This window comes from Podarcis bocagei (genome assembly GCF_964188305.1).
Source record: "Podarcis bocagei genome assembly, chromosome: 5".
NCBI classification, from domain to species: Eukaryota; Metazoa; Chordata; class Lepidosauria; order Squamata; family Lacertidae; genus Podarcis; species Podarcis bocagei.
In genome coordinates this window covers 18611523-18639283 of record NC_138129.1, presented here as the reverse complement: position 1 = coordinate 18639283, position 27761 = coordinate 18611523, and the positions used below count along the sequence as shown (strand labels likewise).

General features: G+C 42.8%; 1 protein-coding gene across 5 annotated transcripts in view; it reads left to right on the top strand.

Annotated features, from left to right (window-relative positions):
• The window catches only part of TSHZ2 (teashirt zinc finger homeobox 2), a 335932-nt gene that overhangs the window by 4479 nt on the left and 303692 nt on the right, over positions 1–27761 (top strand). The window contains exons 2-3 of one of the 5 annotated variants that reach the window (XM_081196080.1): positions 23858–23927; positions 25526–25699. The exons of 3 other annotated variants lie outside the window; for them this stretch is intronic. In XM_081196080.1, the coding sequence (XP_081052206.1) occupies positions 25666–25699 (34 nt within the window). In that variant the 5' untranslated portion in view covers positions 23858–23927; positions 25526–25665. Of the gene's footprint in view, positions 1–23857; positions 23928–25391; positions 25700–27761 lie in introns of those variants that run through there. One more of the 5 variants, XM_081196081.1, reaches the window with a different exon arrangement.

The window sequence follows — 27761 nt, the reverse complement described above, 5'->3', positions numbered from 1 at the left end:
ATACCCAATTGCACAGGATTAAGCCCTCCTCTCCTCCTACAGCTTGTCAAGATGTGCATATTTTATATTACAAATTGTGAATTTGCTGTGTATTGCTGGGGAATGTAAAATCTGGACTTAGCACTTTTCTTTTTCTCCCCCTTTGGTTCTCTTTCCTGTCTCTGCTGGGCCCTGATAGGTTGCCTGTTTAAGAAGCAAAAAGCTCAAAAGTACAACACAGGGAGCAAGCAGCTGCATTTACTTTGTTTACCAGAGCTAGAAATGAATAATGCAGATTTTGTTTTCATGAAAGTCCTTGTGTGGCAGTAAACATAAGACTATTAGCAATCATTACTTAAAAGTTGCAATTTGCACCTTAATAGTACCAGTTATTTAAATAGTGAACAACCGTTTCAGACGTAGCAATCCACCTTCTTCTAGGGTAGACTAGCAAGGTCTTAGGTCTCATATATGGCATAGTAAGAGATGTGTGTTATGTATATAATCATGATCAAAGGCTTTGCATTTATCCAATGTTACTACTCACCTCATTATTAGAAAGACAATAAAACTGGGTACCAAGGAAAACAGGCCTGAATGGTACTATAAAATAAAAATACATTGTCTTCCTTGTATTTCCCCTCGGGAGAGGAAGTACGCATCAAAGACACCAAAAAGACTCTTGCTTCAAAACTCTCCAAGTTCATATCCTTATATCACAACACAGACGGATTTCATGAAAGCAATTTGGGTTCAAAAAGGAGGAGAGATATTTAACTTCTTAAGTGGAATAAAATGGCCCCATTCTTGGCTCAAAGGCCACCCATTTGATACCATCAAATGGGCTGGCCGGCCCAAGAGACAAGGTGAGGCGACCACCTCAGGCAGCAGGGTCTACCAGCAGATCCCAATGTCAAACTTCCTTCCTTCCTTCCCTTTTTCCTCATGTAGATCTTCCCTGATCACTTTCTTCCTTGGTGGAGACCAAGGCCATCTTGGCATCTGTCTCCAGTGCCCAAAATGTCTTGGGACGGCCTCAATCTGGATTGCATTTGGGGATCAGGCAAATGCACCGATCCATTTCTGGTTGTGGATTGGGCTTGTGGGACCACACATGAAATGTGTGAGATGGATGGCAACAATAGCACCACACATCTTTAACTGACATGGGGTGGAAGTCTCCTGGCCACTTGGCAGCACGATGATCTAACATGCAACCAATTTGCCATCTGGATAGATTATTACTTGGGACACGATTTCCACTGCCCTTTATATATCCATTTCATTTTGTGAATCAGAACGGACCACCATATCAGCTCATAAGAATATGGTATTTGGACTGCTATTTTTGTTGTCAAAATGGACAACTCGTTTCTCTTAATAGCTGGCTGCAATTTAGAGTTTCCTCCCAATTTCTATGGCACGTTTCATTGTGCATAAGGAGCATTGCAGTTTTTACCTTCCTTATTTTCACTGCAACTGGGTGAAGGTTAGGCTGAGAAAATGGCTTGCCCAGGCTGCTGGATGAGCTTCATAAATGATCAGGAATTTCATCCCGGTCCTTACCTGTAGGCAGCCTACATTTTCCTTGTAGGACACCTTATTTCTTTGCCTTGTGCTTCCTCCTTAAATCTCAAATGCCCACATGTAGTAAAGAATAACCATTTCCTTTTTCTGATCCAGGGATTTTGGGGACCTTTGATGAAGGGTGCTTTTAGTGGTCCTCCCTATCCTGGAAGCAAAACACACTCATAAATTTCTCATGTTGTTTCTGACTTTCTCTGCTCCTCCATGATACTCAATGAGAATGGGCAATGGGCATTTTGGAAATATTGGTGCCAGGCAGCTGGTCTAACCTAAGCTCAAGCATTTATCTTCCCATTATTTAGTCTGTTGCACTAAAAGCAACAGTCTTGCTGTTGTGCCTTACATATAGGAAATGTTGCCCTGAGTTCTCCTGTGCCTCAGGGTAACATCCCATACATATGGGGGGGGGGGAGGTTTCCAAAAAAATGGTTGGTTTTCTCTTATAACACACAGACAAAAACACAAAAGAAAAACATTACATTTGACACCACATAAAAACTTAACAACAATAAAAACACACAAAATAAAAGAATAATTTTTTCTTCTTGTTCCCTGGTGTATTCTTGTTCCCTGGTGTATTCTTCTTGTTCCCTGCTAAAAGACTTCCTCGACAGCCTCCAATCTGAATTTCATCATATCACATATTTAGCAGTTCCCAATTACATCCCATACACATGAGGTGGCTGGTAGCTCACAAAAACTTATTAGGATGTCACAGAAGTCTTTGCTCCCCCCCCCCCATAGCTTTGTCCAACCCCCGTTCAGATGAAACATTTACTAGTTCGCTGGGAGAGACGTCTAGTGGTCTTACACCTCTCTGAAGACACAGCTCCAAAAAAGATATTCCAAACCAGGGAAGGTGTATATGTTTGGTTTTTTACAAGCGACACTCAGGGCCCAGGTCAGGAGTTGCCATGTTTGGGCATCTGCCAAGAGCTCTCCATTCTAGCAGGCAGCCCACAGAAAAGCTACCCCTGGATCTGCTGCGATAAAGAGAGAGACTCACCGAAGGTGGGGAGAGCATCTTGTCCCAACTTTCCTTCCTGCCCAGAAAAAAAATCCAGGAGCTGGCACTCTGTCCAGTAAAGGCTTCCAGCCAGAATGTGATATTCATTATCCTCTAATAAATTTTTGATTTTTCAAAACTGCTTAAATATTATGCATGGGTGAACCCCCATAACTTTTTTTTTTAATTCAGTGCAAACTTGAAAACATTTTCTCCTTTCCCTGATTTTTTTTTTTTTTTTGTCCAAGCCATAATCTTTCTTGATTTTATTTTCGGCAAAATACGGTGTCTGGTTTTTTTTCAGGTGTGGCCGCAGAAATATTCAACTTCAGTCGATGAAGTGCTGATGTTCAGTATCAGACAGACATAGAATAGAAATTGCATTAAGCTGTTGTGCAGACTTTAAGAGTTCAAATGTTAACCATAAGAAAATGTTAATTTGTGGCAGGAATCTAATCTGGTTATTTTAGTGGCTGAGACATTGGTTGCCAATGCAGAATATAGTCTTCATTTAGACTCTTTCGGAATGTATTGCAGACAGGGGAGCGTTGTGTAGGCAGCACAGCACACGAATTTTCTTTTCATAAAGCCTGGCTATGAAAATACCCCTTTGTTAATTTTATTAAGGCATCTTTCTTTCTGAAATTAAAGACATTTGTAAAGTTTTTGCTTCCAGAACATGCTCGCACAAGCAGCAGGATGGTTTAGGGAGCCTGATAACTTGAGCCAGCTGGAAACATGTTTGATTCACAGCAGAAGATTTTAGTTTCATTCATTCAACAAATTGGAATGATTGATTTTTGCATTGTGTGTGTGTGTGTGTGTGTGTGAGAGAGAGAGAGAGAGAGAGAGAGAGAGAGAGAGAGAGAGAGAGAAAGAAAGAAAGAAAGAAAGAAAGAAAGAAAGAAAGAAAGAAAGAAAGAAGAAAGAGAATTTTGTGGGATTGTTGGTCCAACCCAACAGACCGTATTCTTATGGACTGCATCCCATTTTTACAAATGCTTACTCTGAAGTGACTGCTGCTGAATTCAGTGAGGGTTTATGCCTGAGCAAGGCTGTGTGCAAAGATTGCTGCTTTAGGCAGCAGTCCTACATCCACTGGGCGTAAACTCCATAGAACTTAATGGGTTTTACTTCTGAGTAGATTTGCAGAGGAGTGCACTGTTAGTTTCGTTCCAAGGCCTGGCACTGAAAGTACAGTGAGATTAGGCTCTTAATCTGAAAAATAAAAGGATATTGTTAAGGTTATGGCATGAGTTATTTTTTGCCCTTAGCCTTCCTGTAGAACTTCCCTGCGGAGTCTTTGGAGAGGTCTGGTTTTCTTTACTGTAGTCACTTTATAGTCCTATAACAGTGTTTCCAAATCAATGGCATTATTATTGCTATTGTGTTTCCTGTCAATTACAAATGGTGCTCTGAAGTGCTTTCTACATTCTCTTTGAAACAAACTGGAAATTAAATGTGTGTGTGTGTGTGTTTTGTGTGTGCGTTTGTGTGTGTGTGTGTGTGTGTGTGTGTGTGTGTGTGTGTGTTTAGTGGGGCAAAATACAGCACTGCCTTTAAAATGTCCCTTAAAATGAGCAGGGGACCTGGGATTGCAGCAGGAGTTTACAAAGCCAGAAGACCTGTGAATACTATGAACATCAGATTCGCCCCACAATACGTGACATATGCTCAAAGTGTCATTTAGGTTTAGAAACTGAAATAGTTTTTCCTTCTTACTAGGATAACCTCTGATGCAAGGCGCTTGGTATTTTGCCTCTTTTAAAGCCATTTTTTAAACCAGATGCTTAATGCAGCCTATTGCGAGCTAGGCATACCTTCATGCTGAAAAGCAACTAGGGAATGGTGTCTTTGTAAGATTTCTTGGGGAAATGGGTCACAGACGAGCACGGTTCCCCATTAGATTTACACATTCCCTTTGGCAACTGTTGTTGATAGTCACTTATTTTTTTTTTAAGAGAGGGATTTAAAAATAGTTGAAAATACTAGAATCAGGAGCTAAAGGTTTAGAATAGAAAAGGGGAGATGTTCTTTATTTCTGAAGAAGCACAGTTTTACCATCAGGAAGAAAAAGGCCTAACATTATCTAAAAAAAAAGTAATAAGCTCTGGAGCAGGGGGCGGGGGAGGGAAATACATTGTTTATGATCTATGGCCTGCAGTAATACTGTTTAATGGTCTCCAAGAAATCTGGCCAAGGCGAAACCGAATCTCCTTTAGGAATATCTAAATGTAAATAAATGTGCATATGTGCATCTCCATGCTTTCAGTTCCCACACGTACATTCTTCCACATCCATACCCAGGCAGAAATAAAAAGGTTATAGAAAAACAAGGCACTGAGAGCTTTGCTGATATGAAGTCTTAGTATTCCAAACTGCTAGAGAGAGAATTTTTAAATGCTCAAAACTGTTTGAAACAGTCGTTTTGTTAAAAATTGATTCCAAAATTTAAATAAATGTGCATTTATGTGGGTCTCCATTCTCAGTCCTGTCCACACGTGTATTGTTTTAAGCAACCCATTGGGAGGCTATAGAGAAATGTGACTCTTGCAATCTTGCTGATAGGAAGATTTAGTTTTCTAAACTGCAGAAGACGGAACAAATCTTTATATGCTCTGGGCCACTTGAGACAGTTGTTTTGTTAGAGAACAAAAGAGCCCCCAACTTATCGTTGGGGGGGGATATTAAGTCCCAACATAACAAAAAACTTAGCATGCTTGTGCTGGTGGTATAAATTGTAGGGAAGGCAAAAAGCAAGCTGCTTCCATCGGTTTGCTCTGCTTTGGCTGCTGTTCGCCAAGTGCAGATGTTCAGTTCCAATTGATTCCACCACCCGTTTTCAGGTGCTGCTACGAAGTTCATTTTGATGAAATTTTCTATTAGGAGCAATTAAATTCAAACATATTAATAGCCAGGAGCTGTGCTGTAATGCTTATGCGTTTGTGGCAAATGCATTCTCTTCCTTTTAAGCTCTTTGTGATAATAAACATAATATTGTTCAACTTTATTGGGGGAGAGAGAGAAAATTCCGAGGGAAAAGTTGCCGCATTAGTGCTGCATTTTTATTGTATTAATGTAAATGAGATGCCGTCTTTGCTCTTTCATCTCTGCATATTGTATCTATTATTTCTCTATCTTGCTCTTTGCTGGGTAAGTGCCTATATTCTCCTCCTTGCATTCAGCATAAAACTGTTATCATCTAATGATACCCTACCTCATTAAAGTTGTTCATGATGCAAAGGGGAGTGTGATAGGCACCATCTTCTCTACCTTAAATGGTTATGGAAAAGCAGAGCCATCGAACGTGTGAAAATAGCGTGATCCATCTTGAATAACCATTAAAATTGGGCATGTCAGAAAAAGAACAACAGCAGCGACAGAAACTTTTTTTTTTACTGGGGAAGAACAGATCCATAGCCCCAGGTGGCAAATATGTGAAGCAATAAGGGTTTTAAGAAGCTTTTGGTTCTTCCTCTATCACTCTCAGAAGACTACTTTAATTGAAAAACCTGTTGTGCCTGGTTTTCTGTATGTATACTAGGAAAAGCCCAGTTTTCCTAAAAGATTTGTATTTTGGCTTACCATAATAGTTAATTTTTAAAACAACTTCCCAACTCTTGTTTTCTCTCCTTTGAACATCAAACAAAGATGTAGCTGATCTTAACTTGTAAAGAATTCTAACTTGTAAAGAATTCTATTGCTATTATAACTAAAATAAAATAAAATACTATTAAGTATTCCCAAGGTGTCACTCCTACATACAATATTTGGCCTGTTTCTGTAAGAATTCCTGTACAATCTGCCCTGGAAAAGGATGCACCATGCTGTTTGCTATTTTAATGAAAATAATTATATCCATCAAAATCTACTGTGCGATTTCAGCTAACCATGTTTAGGAAAGAAAAAGGGATGGAATCAAAGGCATCAGAATGCAGAAGTTAAAAGCCTGTGTATTTCTCTGGTCTTTTCCGCTGATACTACTGAGAGGTCCTTCTGTGCAGTGGTGAAACGTGGTTTGGTTTATGAGATGGCATAATGATGCACATCTTGCAACACCATCATTCTCTTAAATCCCCTTCAAAGATTGCCAGATCTGTAATTCTATGTGTACACAGGTGATCATCTCATTTTGTTCCAGACGGTAAGTGACTTTTTCTAGGAAAAGAGCCGGATCTCTTAAAGCATGTCAATTTAGGGGCAGGAAAGAGACAAACAAAGGATGCCAGCTAGAGATGTGTGCCAAACTCTTCATCCTGCAGTTTGAACTGCAATATTGATAAACCTGGCCAAAGCAGCCATGAAGTAACCAGTGGGGAAGAAATAGTAGTTATGAGTGATAGGAGCCGTCTTATGTCCTTTAAAATGGAGAAAGGTAGGATACAAAATGAGGAAAGGTGGGATACAAACTAAGTAGTCTGGAGCTGCCACAGAAGCTTGTATAAATCTGCCTGGAGAAGTTGCATGTATTGATAGGAGTAAAGGTAAAGGGACCCGTGACCGTTAGGTCCAGTCGTGGCCGACTCTGGGGTTGCGGCGCTCATCTCGCTTTATTGGCCGAGGGAGCTGGCGTACAGCTCCTGGGTCATGTGGCCAGCATGACTAAGCTGCTTCTGGCAAACCAGAGCAGCGCACGGAAATGCCGTTTACCTTCCTGCCGGAGCGGTACCTATTTATCTACTTGGCACTTTGATGTGCTTTCGAACTGCTAGGTTGGCAGGAGCAGGGACCGAGCAACAGGAGCTCACCCCATCATGGGGATTCGAACCGCCAACCTTCCGATTGGCAAGTCCTAGGCTCAGTGGTTTAACCCACAGCGCCACCCGCGTCCCGCATTGATAGGAAGGGGTCTACAAATGTGGCGCTTAGGCATTCGCTGTTTCAACATTGCTGAGGCATCTGTCTTAAGCTATTTTACTTATTTAAGCAGTTGAATTTGGTGGATATGCACTGTTACTTCAGCTTCCTTGATGGGCAAATTAGCACCACAATCCTATAGATGTCCTTTCAGAAGAAAACCCCATTGAGGTCAATGGGACTTACTCCCACCTAAAACAAAGTAGCATGTTCTATCGTTGGAGATTCATTATGTACTCAATAATAAGCAACATACAGAATAGAACAGTGGTGGCTGTTTTGGCACCAGAAGTGCAAAGGAGATGTTTCACTATTTAAGCTGGATAATTACGGGATTGTTAGGAAGCAATGGGTTTATCTGTATGTGCATGCATTTCATTTGGTAATTTCCATATACAACCTTGTATTACCACCATGCATTCTTAGGTACATCTAAAACAAATCATGCAGATATTGTATATTATTTAGAAATGTATAAATTCAGCACACTACTTACATGCAATTCGTTTATACATTCACCCATATGTTTTCTGCATGCATACATGTATTTTCAAGGCAGTTGGGCTGATTATTCTGCAGTTTTGATTTTTAAGTTTAAGTGGGGGTGGAATTTTTTCCTGCGATAACAGCTTTTGCATTGCTGTTTAGCATCTTTGAATCCTTTGCATATCCAAGGGATCTTGGCAAACTGCTGCTGGTGAGAATGGGCACTTAGTCTAATCTGATATAAGAGAGCTTCCTGGTTATATAAGAGAGTAGATGCCTGGGCGATCATACCCTAAAAGTGATTATATTGTAATGCTACCTAACCAATCAGGTGGGTGACATGGCAATTGAGACCAAAGTTCATGTAAATGAATAAGTGAGCATTTTTCGCAAGGAATCCTGAAAAATCATCAACAGGTTGAGATGCCTTTCAACACTCCAAGAAACATTTGTGGAAAACCATGAATAGTTTGGCTCAGCCCTAAACGTCAAGGCTATGCCCAGAGTAATGTATCCTTGCAGCATTCTCCAGTGATGATATCACAGTGGCCAACTTTGAAAGGTGCTCCGCAAAGGAAACATAATTAAGTGCTACCCAATATCATGGGACTGACTAACAGTTCATTCGCACAACGTGCTTTTCCCATCACTGGATGATCAGCTTCCCACAACTGCAGGCGGCAATTCCCTCATCTGCACCAAATGCATTTGCATGGGAATTCTCTGTTGCAAGAGTCATCGTGGGGAATTGTTCCATGATGGGAAAAACATACAGGAACACGAAACCAAAAAGAGAGAGCAAAATGTAATTAATGCTGCATTGGCATCACTCTAACAATATTGTCAGCAGATAGCTCAGTAAAAAATGGGACTGCTTAAGGCGCCGGACAAAATACCTCGATCAATTCTAGCAGCATAGTTTTGAGGTTGCACCGCTGAACAATATGCTAAGCTTTCGCACTGATTTTGTTTTGCTCCCTATTCGAGCCAGTAATGAAGAGCCACCATGATTTGAGCTGCAGGGTATATCAGAGGACCACAAGGAATGATCTCTGCAAATGAAGCACCTAGAAATACTGTGATGTTATTAGAATACAGAAACAGTTCACTCTGTACCACCCACTGGTAGGCTGCAACTTCCTAACACACATTATACCTTTCGGGCTACAACAAGGAGGAAGAACGAGAAAAGGACAGACTTGAGAATAAACTTGGACACATGATTGAATATTTACATCGGGCCCCGTTCTGTAGCTTGGGATTAAAAGTGGTTTCTGAGTCTGAAAAACTTCAGATCGATTAGCACAGTGGCCAACCCAGCTCTGAAAGCTGTTCTCTCACCTACAATGCATTGCTTTATGCTGTTCCTCACCAGGCATCCATGCCCATGCCATATCTTCTCAGTAAAGCTCAGACAGGGTTATCGGATGCTGCTGTTCTCTCTTTTAAAAATTGCAGAAGAAAGCTTTTGTCTTGCACAGTGTATGTAGGTAAGGTTAGTCACTTTGTGTCGGCGATGTGGCAAGACACCAGTAACACAGGCCAGGCTTCTTCACTGCTGGATATGGGAGGGGAAGAAGGATGCTCTTACTGAGTTGCATCTGCCATGACTAGCTTGGAGTGCCTCATTGTGCCTGTGGGAGTGCTCTGGATTGCAGCCTGTGTGTCATGGCTCTTCAGCTTGTGTCTGGTCACACAGAAACTCCTTCCCCATCCATCCCACATCTGTGGCAAAACCAGGACTGTAGTTATCGTGGCCTTCAAGCTGTGCTAAACATAAGCAATTCAGATATCTGGACAACTGGAAATCTGGTAGCTGTTTCCCTCATTCCTCATGTTTATCCTCTTCCGTTCTTGTTCCATAGTGTGAAGGGAGGGTGGGGAGGGGGGATATAGCATAAACTCAATCAAAATGCATCATTGTTCAGTATTGCAAATAAAAAACTGCACTTGGCAGATTTCCCCTTAAAGCGCCTCTTAATACGTATTGTCAAAACGTCTAAAGATGTCTCTTACTCATAAGCATTTAATTATTTGTGACACTCAAACTAATATCCAGAGCTGTGGGGGGAAAATAATGGTATTAAATATTTTCTCTTGTCAAATGGTAACAAAACATTGCCTACATGATAAACTCTTCATTATTTTCATGTAATGTATTTCAGTTAGATAGATATATAGATGATGAGATTGAATGAGATTTCTGATGTCCATCTCTGATTCTTGATATCCGTCCCTTATGTACCAATTTGTTTTTATTTGTTTATTTTAAATGTTTATTATATCCTGCCTTACCTTCTTAAAGCGAGCAGCAAAAAGGCCAATAAAAGTTCATACTACAAAGTGGTTGAAACCATAGAAAACGTATTTTCTTTTTCTAATAAACAAAGTCTCATAGTCTATACACATATATTGTGAGCTACACAAGACAAATGCAAACTAAAACTGAAAATGTCTTCTCTGACCATTTTGTGTGGGTGGGTGGGTGGTGGCAAAATCATGATAAATCATGGGAGGGGAAAAAAGAAATTCCTCCAAAATTTTGGAAGTGGTTCCTTCTTACATTACAAAGGGGAAAAGGTTTTTCTTTTATCCTTGCTTAAAAAAAACTTTTTTTAAACAGTGGTGCCAGGTTCTCTCTGCATGTCAACTTAGTGGGGAAGACCTTTTGGTCTGCTCAGTCTGCAAACTGTTGATGATAAACTTCAATGCACTTACTTTTCCTTTTGATTGTTAACTATATTTCTAAAAGTATTGGAACATAAATGCCTTCAGTTTCCCTCCTTTCCAACCAACCCCTGGGCACTGGCAACCCACGCTATGCCACTGGATGGCACAGATTCTGCATGCAAAGATGATGCTCTACTCTGGGCTGCAAGCCTTCAGTGCACCACTGCATAGAAGAGCAAGTGTGCGTAAAAGCATTTGTATTTAAAATGTCTAATTGTGACACTTGAGGCTTCTTTCAGTGCAAGGCAGGAGCCTCAGAACCCAGTGGTACAGGATGTGTTTGTGTGTGTCTGTGTGTGTGTGTTTGTCACACAACCAGCTTTACTATGGAGCTGTATGAAGCAGTTGCTTCAGGGAGCAGATCTTATGGAGGCACAATTTTCAATTTTCTGACCTCTAACTCTGTGTGTCGTTTAAAATACGTCTATCAAAGTGGCTCATCATTTCAACTTTTTTATTTATTACTTCAGGTACCAACATGTTTAAAACCAGCACTAATTTGAGAAGATTTTGGCAGTGATTTTTCTCTTAACAGATTTGTGACGTAGAGGCTGAAGCCAAGATGCAAAGGGAAGGGCACAGATGATATGTGGATGGCAATGGATTTATTTTTTAACCTCTCCTGCCTTCATTTCTACCTTGGGGCAGAGCCACAGCATACTCTTTAAGGACAACCAAAGCACATTTAAAGCACACAGCTTCCCCCCAAAGAATCATGGGAACCATAATTTGTTAAGGGGGAAACTACAGTTCTCAAGTGAGAGGTGGCAGGCAAAAGAAATGAATTTTCCCATTTTTCACAACAAAGGTATACCTACCACAATAACCACTGGACCTATTTGTCAGGTTTCTTACCCAGCAGAACCTCCCTTACAGTCTGCACTAAAAAAAAATAAAAAATTCCACGAGTGGAGAGAATGGGATTTCTGTTTCCCCATCCCAGAACAGTAAATTCTGCCCTTGTAGAAAAATCACAGCACTTATCTTTTTGAACACAGGCAAGCTTCATTTACTCAGAAGCAACAACCATACTTACATCCAACTCTGGCAAAAAATGAAAAAAATAAAGCCTCTTCTTTTAAAAATAAATAAATGAACTTTAAATATTCCCTGCACAAACACCCTGGAAGGATCTGGTTGGTATTTGGCAGGCTTAATCCACTCTGGAGGGGCTTGTTTTACCTGCATATTTCATCTGCTTATGCAAAAAAAAAGGGGGGGAGCTATAGTTGTTTTTAATTTCTCTGTTATCTTCAATAGGGGTGAAAGCAAGCTTTGGTTTTAATAGATCTGATTTGAACCTGAATAACAGATCAAATCTGAGTGAAACTTTGTGGACCTGAAAGCGAGCTGTTTCCAAATGTTACAGATCAGACACAGACACAAGGTAAATCTTGTGGTCACTGCACATTCCTGGATAATGCCAGTGGCGTAGCGTGGGGGGTGCAGGGGGGGCCGGCCGCACCGGGCGCAACATCTGGGGGTTAGGGTTAGGGGGCGCAAATCCACGGGCTAGGGGGCGCAAATTACTTGCTTTGCCCCGGGTGCTGACAACCCACGCTACGCCACTGGATAATGCAGAGCAAAATAGCCCAGTTATCTGACTCAAAATAAGACAGCTTCCTATTTTTTTTACATTCTTGAAGGTTGAGGAGAACGTTCTGTAGAGAACATTCATGGGGAGCCGCACTCAGGAGGGACACACGTGGATATGTTATGGCAAAGCATACAACAAGATTTTGGATTGAAGCCTGTGATAGCATACTAGTTTCTAGATAACATTTCAGCAACATAAGCCCCTGCAGAGCAAGAAAGTATGTTATTTTTTTAAAAAAATAATTTTTATTAACCGACCGATCAAATCACATCACATCACATCACATAAATTCCAAATTACAAAGCCGGATTTTAAATTTTTGTTGGGGGTACCCATATTTCAAGATCCGTAGGGGATCCAATCATCTTCTTGCTGCTGCTTTAATGTCCACAAATCTGTCCAAATAATGTTCACAATTCTATCCAGTCCTTTCTTACTGTTTTCCACATCTCATCTTGTTATTTTCATATATTTTTCCTTTCTAAGAAAGTAGGTTATTTGGTGCTCTGTGGAGCAGATTGGATCTGAGGTGAGAAGACCACCAATGTGTTTGTATGGCTGTAATACAGTGGCGCAAAGTTTTTACCTCTTTAAATGATTAGTGCTTTTTGAAATACGACACATCCTACAACACTAATATGTGTGCTAAATGTTACAGAACACCTCCCCCCCAGTACCTTTCTGAATTACAGCCTCAGATCTGGATTTTGTGACTTTTAACTTCAGTCTCTAATTATAACTAAAGAATGTCTGAAATGCACAGAGGTCTGCAATGCATCTTGGGGGAAAATCTTAAACATGGATAAATAATTTAGTTTGACAGAAACAGATGAGAAGGAACAATTTGGAAGTGAGTTCCATTTAGCATCTTATCTCTTAGAGACGATTTTGACAAGGAAATGTGGGTTGGGCTGGGCTGGGTTCCCCCGTCACTCCAACCCCACTCTGGACCAAGTTGTATTATTTGACTTAACATTTTGTGTTAATTAATGGAATGTTTGAGTCTGCATTAATTTAAATTAATTTAATTAGACACTTGGGCAACGAAAGGTGCATTTGTCACTCTTGCAGAAATGGAACCCTAATATGTGTCAGTTAAGGCTTTCTGCAGAGTTCAGGGTGGTTTTTGAATGATTGGGGATCCCACAATCTGGACTAAGTAGTTCAGAGTCTTTTTGTTGTTCACTCGGATGGTGAAGAGAAGGATCACCACTATGCACAATTATACAGTTGCATTAGAGACCTGCATAGTTTTGGATTGCAACCAGTCCTATTTTTCTAGAAAAAGAGGTGCCAGAACTGAGTTCCAGCTGAAAAAAAAAAGTCCTGATTGCAACCATTCTTTCAGTCTGTAGGAGTATAAAGTTATGAACATTAATGTGCAAAAGCATAAACGTACGCTATGATCAGAGCTGAATACACAGAAGATTGCTGCCTAATTATTAACTTATTTATTTTTAAAAGGAAAGCCTGTGTTTGAAGTTACTGTATATATTGGTTTAATCACATCAATTAACTCTTTTCTTTTTTTCTTTTTACATAAATAAGCTCGTAAGTGTTTGGCCAGCAATGATAGTGTCTGGTCTTTGCCAAGACAGAGCTTACTTGCAAGAGAGCCAATGTGGTGTAGTAGTTAAGAGTCTTTTACTAGGACCTGAGAGACCAAGACCTATTTGCAAGAGGCTGCTCTAGAGGTGGCATTGGGAGTGGGGGTTGCCAAGGATGGGGGAGATCTAGCCTCCAAGGGGTCCACTGCAGTTGTTGCTGCCACCCTTGCTCCAGCGTAGAAGCAGCGGGCAATGCGTTCCTTGGAGGCTGGATCCTGTGAGTCCTGCTGCCTGAGTTGGTCACCTCACTTTATAATAATAATAATAATAATATAATAATAATTTATTATTTGTACCCCACCCATCTGGCTGGGTTTCCCCAGCCACTCTGGGCAGCTTCCATAGAAACCAAAAATACACTAAAAATACACACTCACGAGTGGACCGGTCTTGGGTGGGTGGGTGGTTATATACTGGTTCTGCTGTCCTCTGATCAGGTTCTGAGGTGCACCATAAACTGTGGTCTGTCATGAAGACCTGGGTGGAAAGGGAGGCAAGTGGGAGCTGTTTTTGATTTTTCTCCTTTCTGATGAAGTTGGTGGGAGATAAAATTCTTGACACCAGGTCCAGGGCTGGTATAAACTTCCATCAACAATGGGGGCATAATACAGGGTTTGGAATTAATGTGCTTCTCTTTCATCTCACCCATGTCCCGCCCATGAGTCCACCCTGTTTTTGGTGCTCCCCTGTTGTATCTTCCATAGTGGAAATGTTTTGCAGTGGAATGTTCCAATGGCGTATTGGGGGAGTTCAAAACATATCTCAAGTTGTTCAGACAGAGTGGTGTTCTGTCAGCTTCTAGAGCCCCTCGGTCATTAGATCTTGAGTTTAAGACCGCACCCTGAATCAAAACACTGTTCTCATTTAAATGAATTACAATATGCTCCAATTCCACAAACTTTGATAGAAAACAATTACATAAGTTGAATGTTTGCTCTTGGGAATGTACAAAACGGCGTAAGAACAACGAATTTTCACTGGGAGGAATAAACCCACAATGACGTTTCAGTTCCAATGTAAGGAATCCAGATAATTGAACTCAAAATCTGTTTTATTTTATTTTTTAAACGTGATGTAATGGTGACCTACTCGTTTGATTTCTCATGAGTGACATAAAATTCTAGATAGCAGATTATAAACCCTGATTAAAATGTAATGTGACCTGTTTCATTTTACAGAAGACACTTAAGAATGGTTATAGAGACATTTGTAAATATGTCTAATGCATGAGAATTTTCAGGTCTATTCTTAGGCTTTTAGAAAATGCGGTGCCACCAGGAATTTAAAAATGAAGCCTGATCTGAAGGGATAAAAAATACTACTGATTTAGTTTTTTAAACCACTGTTGTGCTATGTAGAGTAAAAGGGGACTAAAATAAAATAAAACCACAAGAATGTTTGCTTTTAACTCCTTTTTTTTGCATTGTTAAAAATGTGGAACAGTTCGCTTTAAAGTTGAGATTCTAAAGGGAGATGCATTATCTAAGTTATAAACAGAGTGTTTGGTAAGGAGTCGCTCAAGTCTCGAAGAAAGAAAAGGAAGGCGGGGGAAATACAAAAAAGCACAACTTTTGCAAAAAGGGCTTTTATATCTCTATCAATTATAGAAGCACCAGCTGTGGTGGATTACAAACATGCTAGGCTGGCTGGGACACCACAGGGGGAGACGTTGTGCAAAGGGCTCTATCCAGATTGGCCACACGCCCACACCTTAGGCAGATGTTTTCATAGGGTTTGCTAGCTTCTATTATGTGCCAAGACAGATTTCTGCCATTTTGGTTTGAGCTTATTGCAGTCTTCTGCGTACCTGACGGCACCTATTCCATACATACAGCATCTGTCATAAAGAGCTTGCAATCTAAATTTTGAGGGGAGCTGGGACTTTTAAAAATCACTGCCACTGTGCAGAGTGGGGTCAAGGCTGGTACTGTAGCACGTACCAAGGTAGTGGGGTGTGAAGAAGTAACCTTTTCCTTCTGTGCTTCTGTCCCAGGGAAAATCACCCCTGAAGCTTCTTTTCCCATAGGAAGAAAGCTGTTATGTGTGGCATGTTTCTCTTACAAGGGAAATAGCAGCCAGTGGGGGGGGGGTCATTTCCCCCAGGATCACAGCACAGGGTGAAAAAAATTACCACCAGCACCCATATTCCACCATTTCGGTCATGATTCCTTCTTGCCTGATAGTGGTTCTTTATAATGGTAAAACCAAAACATATACATCATATAATTCAGTTTGGCCACCCCACTAGAAGAATTTCACCTGGCTTTAAAAAATAAATAAATTCCAACTTCCTTCATAATCCCTACAGATGTTTCAGCTGAGCAGGATTCATTCGAAATTCCCTTTAAGAGATAATTTTGTGATAGTTTTGGTGTTGCAGAGCAGGTTCTTCGTCTCATCCCATGGAAGACAGACACAGTTACAGTCGTACCCTGGTTTTTGAACAGAATGCGTTCCGGAAGTCCGTTCGACTTCCAAAACATTTGGAAACCAAGGCGCAGCTTCCGATTGGCTGAAGGAGCATCCTGCAGCCAATCCGAAGCTGCGGAAGCCACACCGGACGTTTGGCTTCTGAGGCAAAGTTCGCAAACCAGAACACCTACTTCCGGGTTTGCAACGTTTGAGTTCCAAGTTGTTCGTGAAGTAAGGTACGACTGTATAAGGCAAGTAAAGGTAAAGGGACCCCTGACCATTAGGTCCAGTCGCAGATGTCTCTGGGGTTGCGGCGCTCATCTCGTTTTATTGGCCAAGGGAGCTGGCGTACAGCTTCCAATTCATGTGGCCAGCATGACTAAGCCGCTGGCAAACCAGAGCAGCGCACGGAAACGCTGTTTACCTTCCTGCCGGAGCGGTAGGAGCTCACCCCGTCCATTGGAGCTCACCCCGTCATGGGGATTCGAACTGCTGACCTTCCAATCAGCAAGCCCTAGGCTCTGTGGTTTAACCCACAGCGCCACCCGCGTACAGATTCCTTTACTTGAAGTGATGAGCCATTGCACGTTAGAAACAGAAGCAATCCAGGAAAAGGAAACTGAAAGCTAAACTGAGAACTCAAGAAGGCCACCCAGAGATTCCCTGCTCCCAGGCACACCACCCTTAGTGGTGTTTTCTTCTAGACATGGTGGGTGTCAATTAAAGACTGTTGCCCATTCTAACATTTTGCTGTACCAGATCGTCTGTGGCAGCCTTTGCCAACCTTGTGCCCTTCAGACTGCAACTCCTATTGGACTGGAAAAGGCTGCTCTAAGCATTTCCCTTCCTAGAGCTGTAGTGAGTGGCTTCCTATTCCTATCTTGAATGTGTATCTTATTTCTTCACCATTTCATCTAATTTTCTTGCTGGCAAAACTGTGCCCAGACTGTACCGCTTCAGACTGCGGGTGGGGGTAGGGCCTGATTGCGCGCGCGCACACACAGGGATGAAAATAATTTACAAAAAGAAAAGAAATCTCACAGCTTGACAGGACCACAAAGACAGGAAAGTTAGATATCACAAAGAAAAATATGTTAGCACAACAACGAGAGATGGACAGCGGAGCTCTTTGGCATGGCTGAGGCAAAGAAAAATTGGTGTGTCAAAGTGTGTACAGGTCACATCACTTGGCTGATATCGAGAGGTAAAAAAGGGAACAACTTGGAGATTTCTGTGGTTCAGCTGTGCGGGGACTGTTTAGTTTTTCTTATTGTATTTCAAATTGCTCTGGGACCTAACTGCTTTTCTTTTACATAGAGCAACTGACATTATCAAGGTGCGTTGTGCATTTTGCAGTGGAGATGCAATTTTCTATTTCCTCTTGAATCCTGGGAATGTTGGCATTTTCCAGGCTGTCAGACAAATGAGTGCTCAGTAGGACATTTAGGCCTGTCTTTCTATCTAATCTATCTAATCTATCTCATTTCTAAAGTGCCCATCACCTTGGCATCTAGGTGTAACCTTCCTGTCCAAGTCTCTTTAGCTGGGATAATTTAGCCGAATCCTAAGAGAGTTCAAATGCCGCCCGATCAGGTTGAAACCATCTTTTATGAGAATGGATTCAAAACCTATGGCTTTAATGGGTTTGGTATTGCTCTCCTCTCAGTCTGCACAGCAGGCTACAGGATTCCAATTCCTGTATTTTGTGGGTGCTGTAACAGATGCCCTGTGATCAAAAGACCATATATGGTAGAGGCAACAAGGGACATTAGCACACCTAGTTCACATCCAGGTCCTGCAATTCAGCCTTGTGGCCATTCTACAGAAATGGTGATGTGACTGAGGAAGTATGAGTTATGCTTAACTTTGCCCATTTCTGGAATTCACACAAAGTTCAATCGTTTGTTGAAGATGCCAATCATTTGTTCAGAATGAATGGTGCAGTTCTGTCACTTGCGTGTAAAGATCCCAAAACCGGCTAGAAATAAATTCACACAGGACTCAAATTTTAGTTTGAGGTTTTGGCATAATTTTGGCCACAACCTTATTGATTACAGGCTGTGATTGGTTTGCTTAGGCATTGGTTCAGACTATCGGAACCTGTCCAGGACTGTCCAGGCAGGAAGAGAACTGACAACTGCCAGCGCAGAGGTCAGCGAAGGTCAGCGTCCTGGGAGATCGACTGGGATGGGAGCAGATCCCAAGATCACACCCAGAATGCTCCCAGGGGCTTTTGCGTGGCCCTATCCCCGTTTCGGGACACGGGTGGCGCTGTAGGTTAAACCACAGAGCCTAGGACTTGCCGATCAGAAGGTCGGCGGTTCGAATCCCTGTGATGGGGTGAGCTCTCGTTGCTCAGTCCCTGCTCCTGCCAACCTAGCAGTTCGAAAGCATGTCAAAGTCCAACTAGATAAATAGGTACTGCACTGGCGGGAAGGTAAATGGTGTTTCTGTGTGCTGCTCTGGTTCGCCAGAAGCCGCTTAGTCATGCTGGCCACATGACCTGGAAGCTGTACGCCGGCTCCCTCGGCCAATAAAGCAAGATGAGTGCCGCAACCCCAGAGTCGGCCACGACTGGACCTAATGGTCAGGGGTCCCTTTACCTTTACCTATCCCCCTTTTAGGGGTCGGACAAAAGCATGGTGAGCCCCTGGATTCCTTTAACGGAACACCCACACAGCAGCCATTGCAGGGACAGGCCACAGCCACACCTAGTCCCATCCACCACACATTAACCAATGCTTAATCGCAAACCTTACAGAGCAGAGTTGTGACGATTTGCTACACGGTGGCCAAAACCCAAATGGGAAAAACCCAAGTGGGAAAAATTGCTACCGGGCCCCTGCCCCAAGAGCAGACGACCCACGACGGTGTAGCAAGGTCAATCAAACCCTAAATATAGGGAAGGATGGTTGGGTGATCCGGTGCACGAAGCGAAAATGAGGAAGCTCAACGCGATTGTGCAGCGGTATATAAAAGTCCCTAAGATTCAAATTTAAGCACCCATTGGTCAGAAGCACGCCCATGCCTCCGAGGGACCAATCGGGTAGCTGTAGCTATCCAAACATACCCACCCCACCAGTCAGCAAGCGGTTGTGGTGGTCTCACCGCAACACATGGTCTCTCTGAGGAGAACCCGATTTCTGGGCCCTAATTCAGTAAGTGTGGCGGTCTAAATTTACCATGCTCTCAATAAATCTACCACATTCTCATCAAAAATGTTCATGAGTTAGGCCCCATCTGTACTATACATTTCAAGCAGTATTATGCCACTTTAAACAGTCATGGCATCTCCCAGAGCATCCTGGGAAATGTAGTCGGTTAAGAACGAGAGTTGTTAGGATACCCCAGTTCTTCTCATAGAGCCACAATTCATAGAGTTCCCTGGGAAGAGGGATGGATTGTTGCACCACTCTGGGAACTGTATTTCTGTTTGCACCAAACTATCTTAATTCTTATCACAGGGCAAGACAGAGGTCCTCTGGCTGGGACGGGACGATATGGGATTGAGGGGGCAACTCCCATCTCTTGTGGGGGTGCAATTAGTGCCAGCACCGTCCGTTAAGAGTTTGGGTGTAATCTTCGATACCTCCCTCTCTATGGAGGCGCAGATTACAGCTATGACAAAGGCGGCATTTTTTCATCTCCGCCAAGCTAAGCAGTTGGCCCCTTATCTCTCTCGCCCTGACCTAGCCACTGTGATCCACGCGACGGTCACCTCCAGACTGGATTATTGTAACTCGCTCTACGTGGGGCTGCCCTTGAGACTGACCCAGAAACTCCAGCAGGTGCAGAATGCCGTGGCGAGACTCCTTATGGGGTCTTCGCTGCGAGATCACATTCATCCGGTACTATACCAGCTGCACTGGCTCCCGGTGGAGTACAGGATCAGGGTTAAGGCGCTGGTTTTAACCTTTAAAGCCCTATATGGCCTAGGACCCTCGTACCTATGGGACCGCCTCTCCTGGTATGCCCCACAGAGAAACCTACGGTGTGCAAATAAAAACATCCTGAAGGTCCCAGGCCACAGAGAGGTTAGGCTGGCCTCAACTAGAGCCAGGGCTTTCTCGGCTGCGGCTCCAATCTGGTGGAACGCTCTGTCGCAAGAGACTAGGGCCCTGCGGGACCTGACATCTTTCCGCAGGGCCTGCAAGACAGAGTTGTTCCACCAGGCCTTTGGTCAGGGCGCAGCCTGACTCCCTCCTCTGGCAACCTGCACAGAATTTTGCTTAACGGTTGCCATCAATTTGATTTTAATTAATTTTTATAATGAAATATTTTTAGAATGTTGGATTATTTGATTATTTGATTGGCTTCGGCTGGGGAGGGCGGGATATAAATAAAATTTATTATTATTATGAGCAAAACATGCATGATAAACCATCTGTATGTTAATCTTTTAGTGCCAAATCGTATTTCACTCTTGTGATGGGTATGCATACACTGCAACTATTTCCGCCACCTTAAAAACTACAAGTGTGGCTGTGATTGATGTGTGTCATGGGTGAAAATGACTGGACCCTTTAATCTAAAAAGAGGAATTGATAATATTGAACAAATTGGCATACAACTGGAACTCATTACCATTCTAATTGGCAGTCAGGTTTTCCATAGATATCCTCTGATGAAGATCAAGAAGTAAGAAACAACATTTTCTGCTGCAGATTCCACACTTGCATTTAGAAATATTTCTACCTTTTCAGCAGATAGATAGATAGCTAGAAAAGGCAAAAAAAGATAAAATGGGCATTAACGAATGCCTTAGACTCCTCATCATTTCAGTCTCCCAAACCATGTTATAGTTACAAAATATTTACAAAATCCATTGGAGATTTTAAAAAAAACCAACTGCTGAGGAATCCTACTATTTGATAAATACATTATTCCAGCTTTTACTTTGGAATATAATTTAAAACATGATCCTATGCAAGTAGGTACCACTATGTTAACTGGGCTCATGTCCCAATAAGTGTCTGTAGGATTGAAGGGCAATCCTATACACAAAAAGCTGGTGTAAAGTTAAAGGTAAAGGTAAAGGCCCCCTGACAGTTAAGTCCAGTCACAGATGACTCTGGGGTTGCAGCGCTCATCTCGCTTTACAGGCCGAGGGAGCCAGTGTTTGTCCGCAAACAGTTTTTCCAGTTCATGTTACCAGCATGACTAAGCCATTTCTGGTGCAACGGAACACCAAAACCAGAGCAGAGCACGGAAACATTGTTTACCTTCCCGCAAGTTTATCTCTCGCGCTTTTTGTTCTTTCGAACTGTTAGGTTGGCAGAAGCTGGGACCAAGCAACGGGAGCTCACCCCGTCGTGGGGATTCGAACCGCCGTCCTTCTGATTGGCAAGCCAAAGAGGCTCAGTGGTTTAGACCACAGCGCCACCCCATGTCCTGGTGTAAAGTTAAGTCAACATAAAATATGCCAGATCAAAACTCCATCCTCTGGCAGGGCTAATGCCACATGAGCCAGCCTAAGCCTATCAGGAGAAAAGCAAGGCTTTAAAATAGTGTTACATCACCCTTCTTGCTGGCTTAAATTATGCTGGGTTGCCATGTGATCCTGTCGAGCAGGCTTAGGATTCAGCCTAAGTCCCCTCTCTCTGGTGCCACCTGTGGAATACCCCCTTTTGGGGACTTATAGCAGCTTTATATCTACTAGGTTTGGATCAGCCAGGTGGGTCCTGGTCTACCTAAGATGGGGGAGATATTGGCTTCTCTCCAGCTGAGCTAAGCATGAGGAGCAATGTTGGAGTAGCCCAGCTGTGCCAGGAACCTCCTGATTCATCGGAAGATTTGCTGGATCCTAACCCCACTCATCCTAGTGGATCTTGCTATAGGGTTGCTCCCTTATTACATTACATTATTAAGCTGCTTTCATCCTGGTCTTTTACACCATTTTCCGTTCCAGTTTCTTGATATTGTCCTGCAGCCTATATTTATTTTAGTTTTGGACAAATTGCATTGCTTTTCCTCTGGTAGAACTTTCTGTACATTTATCTCCTTCTCACAGGAGATAAAATAAGTGAGCTTATTCATCACTATTGTATAAGAAACCTGTATTCTCTATATTGGTGCCATTCCAAACATTCATGGGTGCTTTTTCTATTATTTCTCCATTAATACGAGATGGGAGAGTGTTAATCTTGCTGTGATTTCTAATAAGAGATCATGGCTATGTTTTTCATCTCTTTATTATGCTTTTGGGATATTGCTCTGATTTGTCACCCACCTCCCTTTTTGGATATTGGATATCCCCTTTTGGATATTGTGTTTTGTGTTTGAGTAAAGGCAGATGCAATATCTTAAAAGTGGCATAGACTATTTGATAGTACTTCTGCTCTTTCTTCTGCCTCCCCCAGGAATATTCCTTGCAGTATTTAAGTGTAAATGAGGACAAGTCAGCTGTTGAGGGTGCCTATTGGCTAGCTCCTATGCCATCTCCAACTCACGCCACACCTGATCCTAGAATCAGTTTTGGATTTATTTCTGATTTTGAGATGAAGGGTGACTATATATGTGGATAAAACACACATGTGGTATTTGTTTGTTTTTAAAAGCAAACTATTTGTATGATGTGCAAGTCAAGACTATACACAAGCTCTTAGTGGTTAAGAGCTGAGACTATGTTTAACTTGGCAGTATCCTGGACACCAAGGGTGAAGAAACAACTATGAATGCTCTTAAAAGCCTATGCCAATCTTCACCCTATCTTTCTAAGTGGCTAACAGAACTTGTTGGAAAATCACCTAACCATTCTTACCTTGCTTAAGGATATACAGAGTCGTCTCTTCCCCCCCCCCCGCGCCCCACTTTAAATCTTGAAGCATCCACAGCAAGCCAAGTTCAGCTTACAGGTTGAAATCTGACAGCCAATGTTATCTCACCCGAAGGGATTATCATTAGACAAATACGTGGTAGTGGATCAATGGCTACTACTCAGGAAGAGTATGTACTGTCTACAAAAAAACAGAAAGTGCATTCCTCTAAATACAGTTGCTGGGGAGAGTTATCTCTTGCTTGGACTACTGCAATGCACTCTATGTGGGGCTACCCTTGAAGGTGACCCGGAAACTACAACTAATCCAGAATGCGGCAGCTAGACTGGTGACTGGGAGCGGCCGCTGAGACCATGTAACACTGGTCTTGAAAGACCTATGCTGGCTCCCAGTACATTTCCAAGCACAATTCAAAGTGTTGGTGCTGACCTTTAAAGCCCTAAATGGACTCAGCCCAGTATACGTGAAGGAGCATCTCCACCCCCATCGTTCTGCCCGGACACTGAGGTCCAGTGCTGAGGGCCTTCTGGAGGTTCCCTCACTGCGAGAAGCCAAGTTTCAGGGAACCAGGCAGAGGGCTTTCTTGGTAGTGGCACCCGCCCTGTGGAACACCATCCCTTAAGACTTTTAGAAGACATCTGAAGGCAGCCCTGTTTAGTGAAGCTTTTAATGTTTAATAGACTATTGTATTTTAATATTCTGCTGGAAGCCACCTAGAGTGGCTGGGGAAACCCAGCTAGATGGGTGGGTATAAATAATAAATTATTATTATTATTATTATTATTATTATTATTATTATTATTATTATTATATTGCCCAGATCTCCTGTTTGGGGGCTCCCAGAGGCATCTGTTTCCTTGGCCACTGTAAGAAGCAGGATGCTGAGCCAGGTAGGCCTTTGGTGGAACCCAGCAGGGCTTTTCTTCTGTTCTTCTCAGCAACAGCCCATATCAGTGAGCAGGATGATTCGGCAGCACGGTGATGTGCTAAAATAGCTTCCGCGTCACCCTCCCCAGCTGTGCCCAGATTGCTGCAGGTGCTTCTTACAGACCCTGGAGACCATTCAGAACAATAATTGGCACGCACTAACAACCCTGTTTGCATTCGCGTCTTGAAAATCTCTGATTACATCTGTATTTCTGCATGCAGACGTTCCCGCTTCGTACGCTGAGCCCGGTGACGGCTCTGAATGGCTCCCGTGTAGGGTGTGAGTTTTCTTACCTGGTAGACTGGGCTGGTCACACAGGGCAGGCAGGCTGGGTGGAAGCAGGTCACCGAGAACGCTGCAAGTGTCACTTTCTCGGCTGTAATTGAATTTGATCTGAACTGAACTGTGCTGATACATCCGGCCCCTCTCCTTTTGTTGTTCCCCTGCACATGTTGAAAATGTCTTTGTAAACCTACCCCACAACGATAATTTCATTGAGAGCCAGACATTTCAGACGTGACAGTGATCTCTAATCCTCTCTGGACAGGCAGCTCTGGGATTTCAAAATTTTCAGCCTCTGGATGCAACAAGGGGGCTGAGTTTCCACAAGGGGAGCCATCAGATGTCCTTTTAATCCTTTAATGACCTGGAGAGGTGAATTACTCTTTGTGCGATTTAATTTCATCTCTCATAAGTTTGTCGAAGACCCAATGCAGAGCTACCATTGCCATTTCCTAGGCAAGGTGCAGCTTTTGTTTTTGTTTTTATGTGCAACATGTTCATAGCCTACGCTCTGATGGAGAGACTCCGTACATTTCCCCATACATACAGGGGGATACATCACTCCCCTTTTCAGCGAAGGAATAAGAACATAAATTCAAGTGGGTTTATGTGTGTGTGTGTGCCTGCATAACCATTTGAAGTGGGCCACAGTATTTTTTTTATTGGTTGTTGAAATGTATAGATCACTTTTCATTTTCTTTTTTTTTAATCCTTCTCGAAGTGGTGTACAAAAATTTATTATTATTGCTGCATTTGCTTCCTACCTTTTCTCCAGTGAGTTCACGGTAGGTCCCTGCTCCTGTTTCCCCCCTCTCAATGACCCCGCAATGTGTGTTAGCTAAAGAGAGAGGGCCTGGCCCAAGGTGAACATCATAGCTGAATGGGGATATGAGCCCTGGAATCCCAAATCCTAGTCCCCCATTCAAACCGCTGCACCTCATTGGCTGTCTACTCACCAGCAAGTGAGCCAAAGCATCGTTTTAAAAGCAAATAAACGGGCATTTCATGCTACACAAAATGCTACCCAAACCATTGTAAACAAACAGTTCCCAGCAGAATGTGGCCATGCCGAAAAGCAAGACACAACAGCCACCGACGAGCGACTAAATGCAGCTGTATAAAGATGGGTCTGTAAGGACTGTTTGAAGGTACCAAGGGAGAGAGCTTGCTGCAGGTGCCTTTAGGGACCCAGGAGACCAATCACAAGAATAATTGGCATGCACTAACAACCCTGTTTGCATTCACGTCTTGATTACATCTGTATTTTTTTGCATGCAGACGTTCTGGCTTTGAACACTTCGCCCAGTGATGACACTTAGCCTGCAGGCCTGAACGACTCAGGTGTAAGGTGTGGGTTTTCTATGAGAATGACAACTGCTATACAACTTAATGACGTTATACAGTGAAGAATCAATAATATGCAAGGCACTGTGTGCAAAAAACCGAATGCAGGTAACTCCCAAATCCTGAATGGCACTTTCCAAGAGGGCCAGTGGAGATTTCATTGGCATATTTCATCCGGACTAGAAATATTATTCCATCGTTGGGAACCATCACTGAAATCCTGGAGTGTGTAACCCAAACTAGGCAGTGGGGGGGGCACATATTTTGTGAGGGGGAAATTGCAGTAGTAAAACACGCACCTTTGATTGCGAGGATTTTTTTAAAGGGCTTGCTGTGAAAGGGATCCAAAATGTTTGCCGGCTTTTGAAAGCTCAGGCGAGACAAACATCAATCCGTGAAAAGCCTGAACTTAATTTTGCTCCAATTTGACTTTACAGAGTAGGTTTTTGTGGGGAAGCACAAAAACAAAAGCATGCTCAGACATGAAGCATTAAACGCAGAGCTGTGCCTGGAAATAACAGGGCAAAAGCTATGTGTGGCCAAGCCCTTAGAAATCATGTAAGGTTTCAGCTGTAATAGTAATCACTCTCATTGGAAGGTTTCATTTCAATTCGATCAGATACTAACTGCCATTGCATGTTAGCTGACAAAGTATAGCACAAAATCCAGTATATATCTGTTGTTAATTACTAAACACTATTGGTCTCTCAGCTATCAAGCACTGCCAAATACTGAATGTCATTGCAAGCCACTTTTTAAAAAATGCAGTATTACGATCAGCATTGGGTGGCTGGTCTTGTAGCTACCATTTTAATTTCTCACAGTTCCTCAGAGCAACTCTATATTGAAATTAAAAAGAATGGCTCTCAGATGTCTGCTGCTGTTTGGAGTGTTTCTGCTGCTGCGTGCCACTGCTTGTTAAGGCCCCATCTGCACTATTTCTTAAAACCATTATCATAATATTTTAAATAGTCACAGTTCTCCCCCCCAAAAAAATAAATAAATCCTGGGCACTGTAGTTTGCTAAAGTTGCTGAAAGTGGGTAAAGGTAAAGGTAAAGGGACCCCTGACCATTAGGTCCAGTCGTGACCGACTCTGGGGTTGCGGCGCTCATCTCGCTTTATTGGCCGAGGGAGCCGGCGTACAGCTTCCGGGTCATGTGGCCAGCATGACTAAGCCGCTTCTGGCGAACCAGAGCAGCACATGGAAATGCCGTTTACCTTCCCGCTGGAGTGGTACCTATTTATCTACTTGCATTTTGACGTGCTTTCGAAATGCTAGGTTGACAGGAGCAGGGACCGAGCAACGGGAGCTCACCCTGTCACAGGGATTCAAACCGCTGACCTTTTGACTGGAAAGACCTAGGCTCTGTGGTTTAACCCACAGCACCACCCATGTCCCAAATACTGAAAGTGGGTTGGGAGACCACTATTCCTCTCACAAAATTACAATTCCCAGAGTTCCCCGGGAAGAAAAACTTGCGTTAAGCAACTCTTGGAACTATAGGAGAATCGGGTCTCCTAACAACTCTCAGCACCCTTAACAAACACATTTTTTAGGAATCTTTGGGGAAAGCCATGACTGCTAAAGTGGTACAATACTGCTTTAAATGTATAGTGCAGATGGGACCTAAGATGACAATGGCAACAACGACAACATACTAATAGCAAGTGTTGATTCTTATGTAGGCAATACAAAAGAGGAAATATCAAAAGTCCTGGGAGAGCGTCAAGGTCTGTAGATATGAATTCACACTATACATTTAAAACATTGCAATACCATGTTAAACAGTCATGGCTTCCCCCAAAGATTCCTGGGAGCTGTAGATTGTCAAGGGTGCTGAAAGAGTTGTTAAAAAGGTAAAGGGTAAATGGACCCCTGACCATTTGGTCCAGTCGTGACCGACTCTGGGGTTCCGGCGCTCATCTCACTTTATTGGCCGAGGGAGCCAGCGTACAGCTTCCGGGTCATGTGGCCAGCATGACTAAGCCGCTTCTGGGGAACCAGAGCAGTGCACAGAAACACCATTTACCTTCCCGCCGGTACCTATTTATCTACTTGCACTTCGAATTGCTAGGTTGGCAGAAGCAGGGACCGAGCGACGGGAGCTCACCCCGTCGCGGGGATTCAAACTGCCAACGTTCTGATCGGCGAGTCCTAGGCTCTGTGG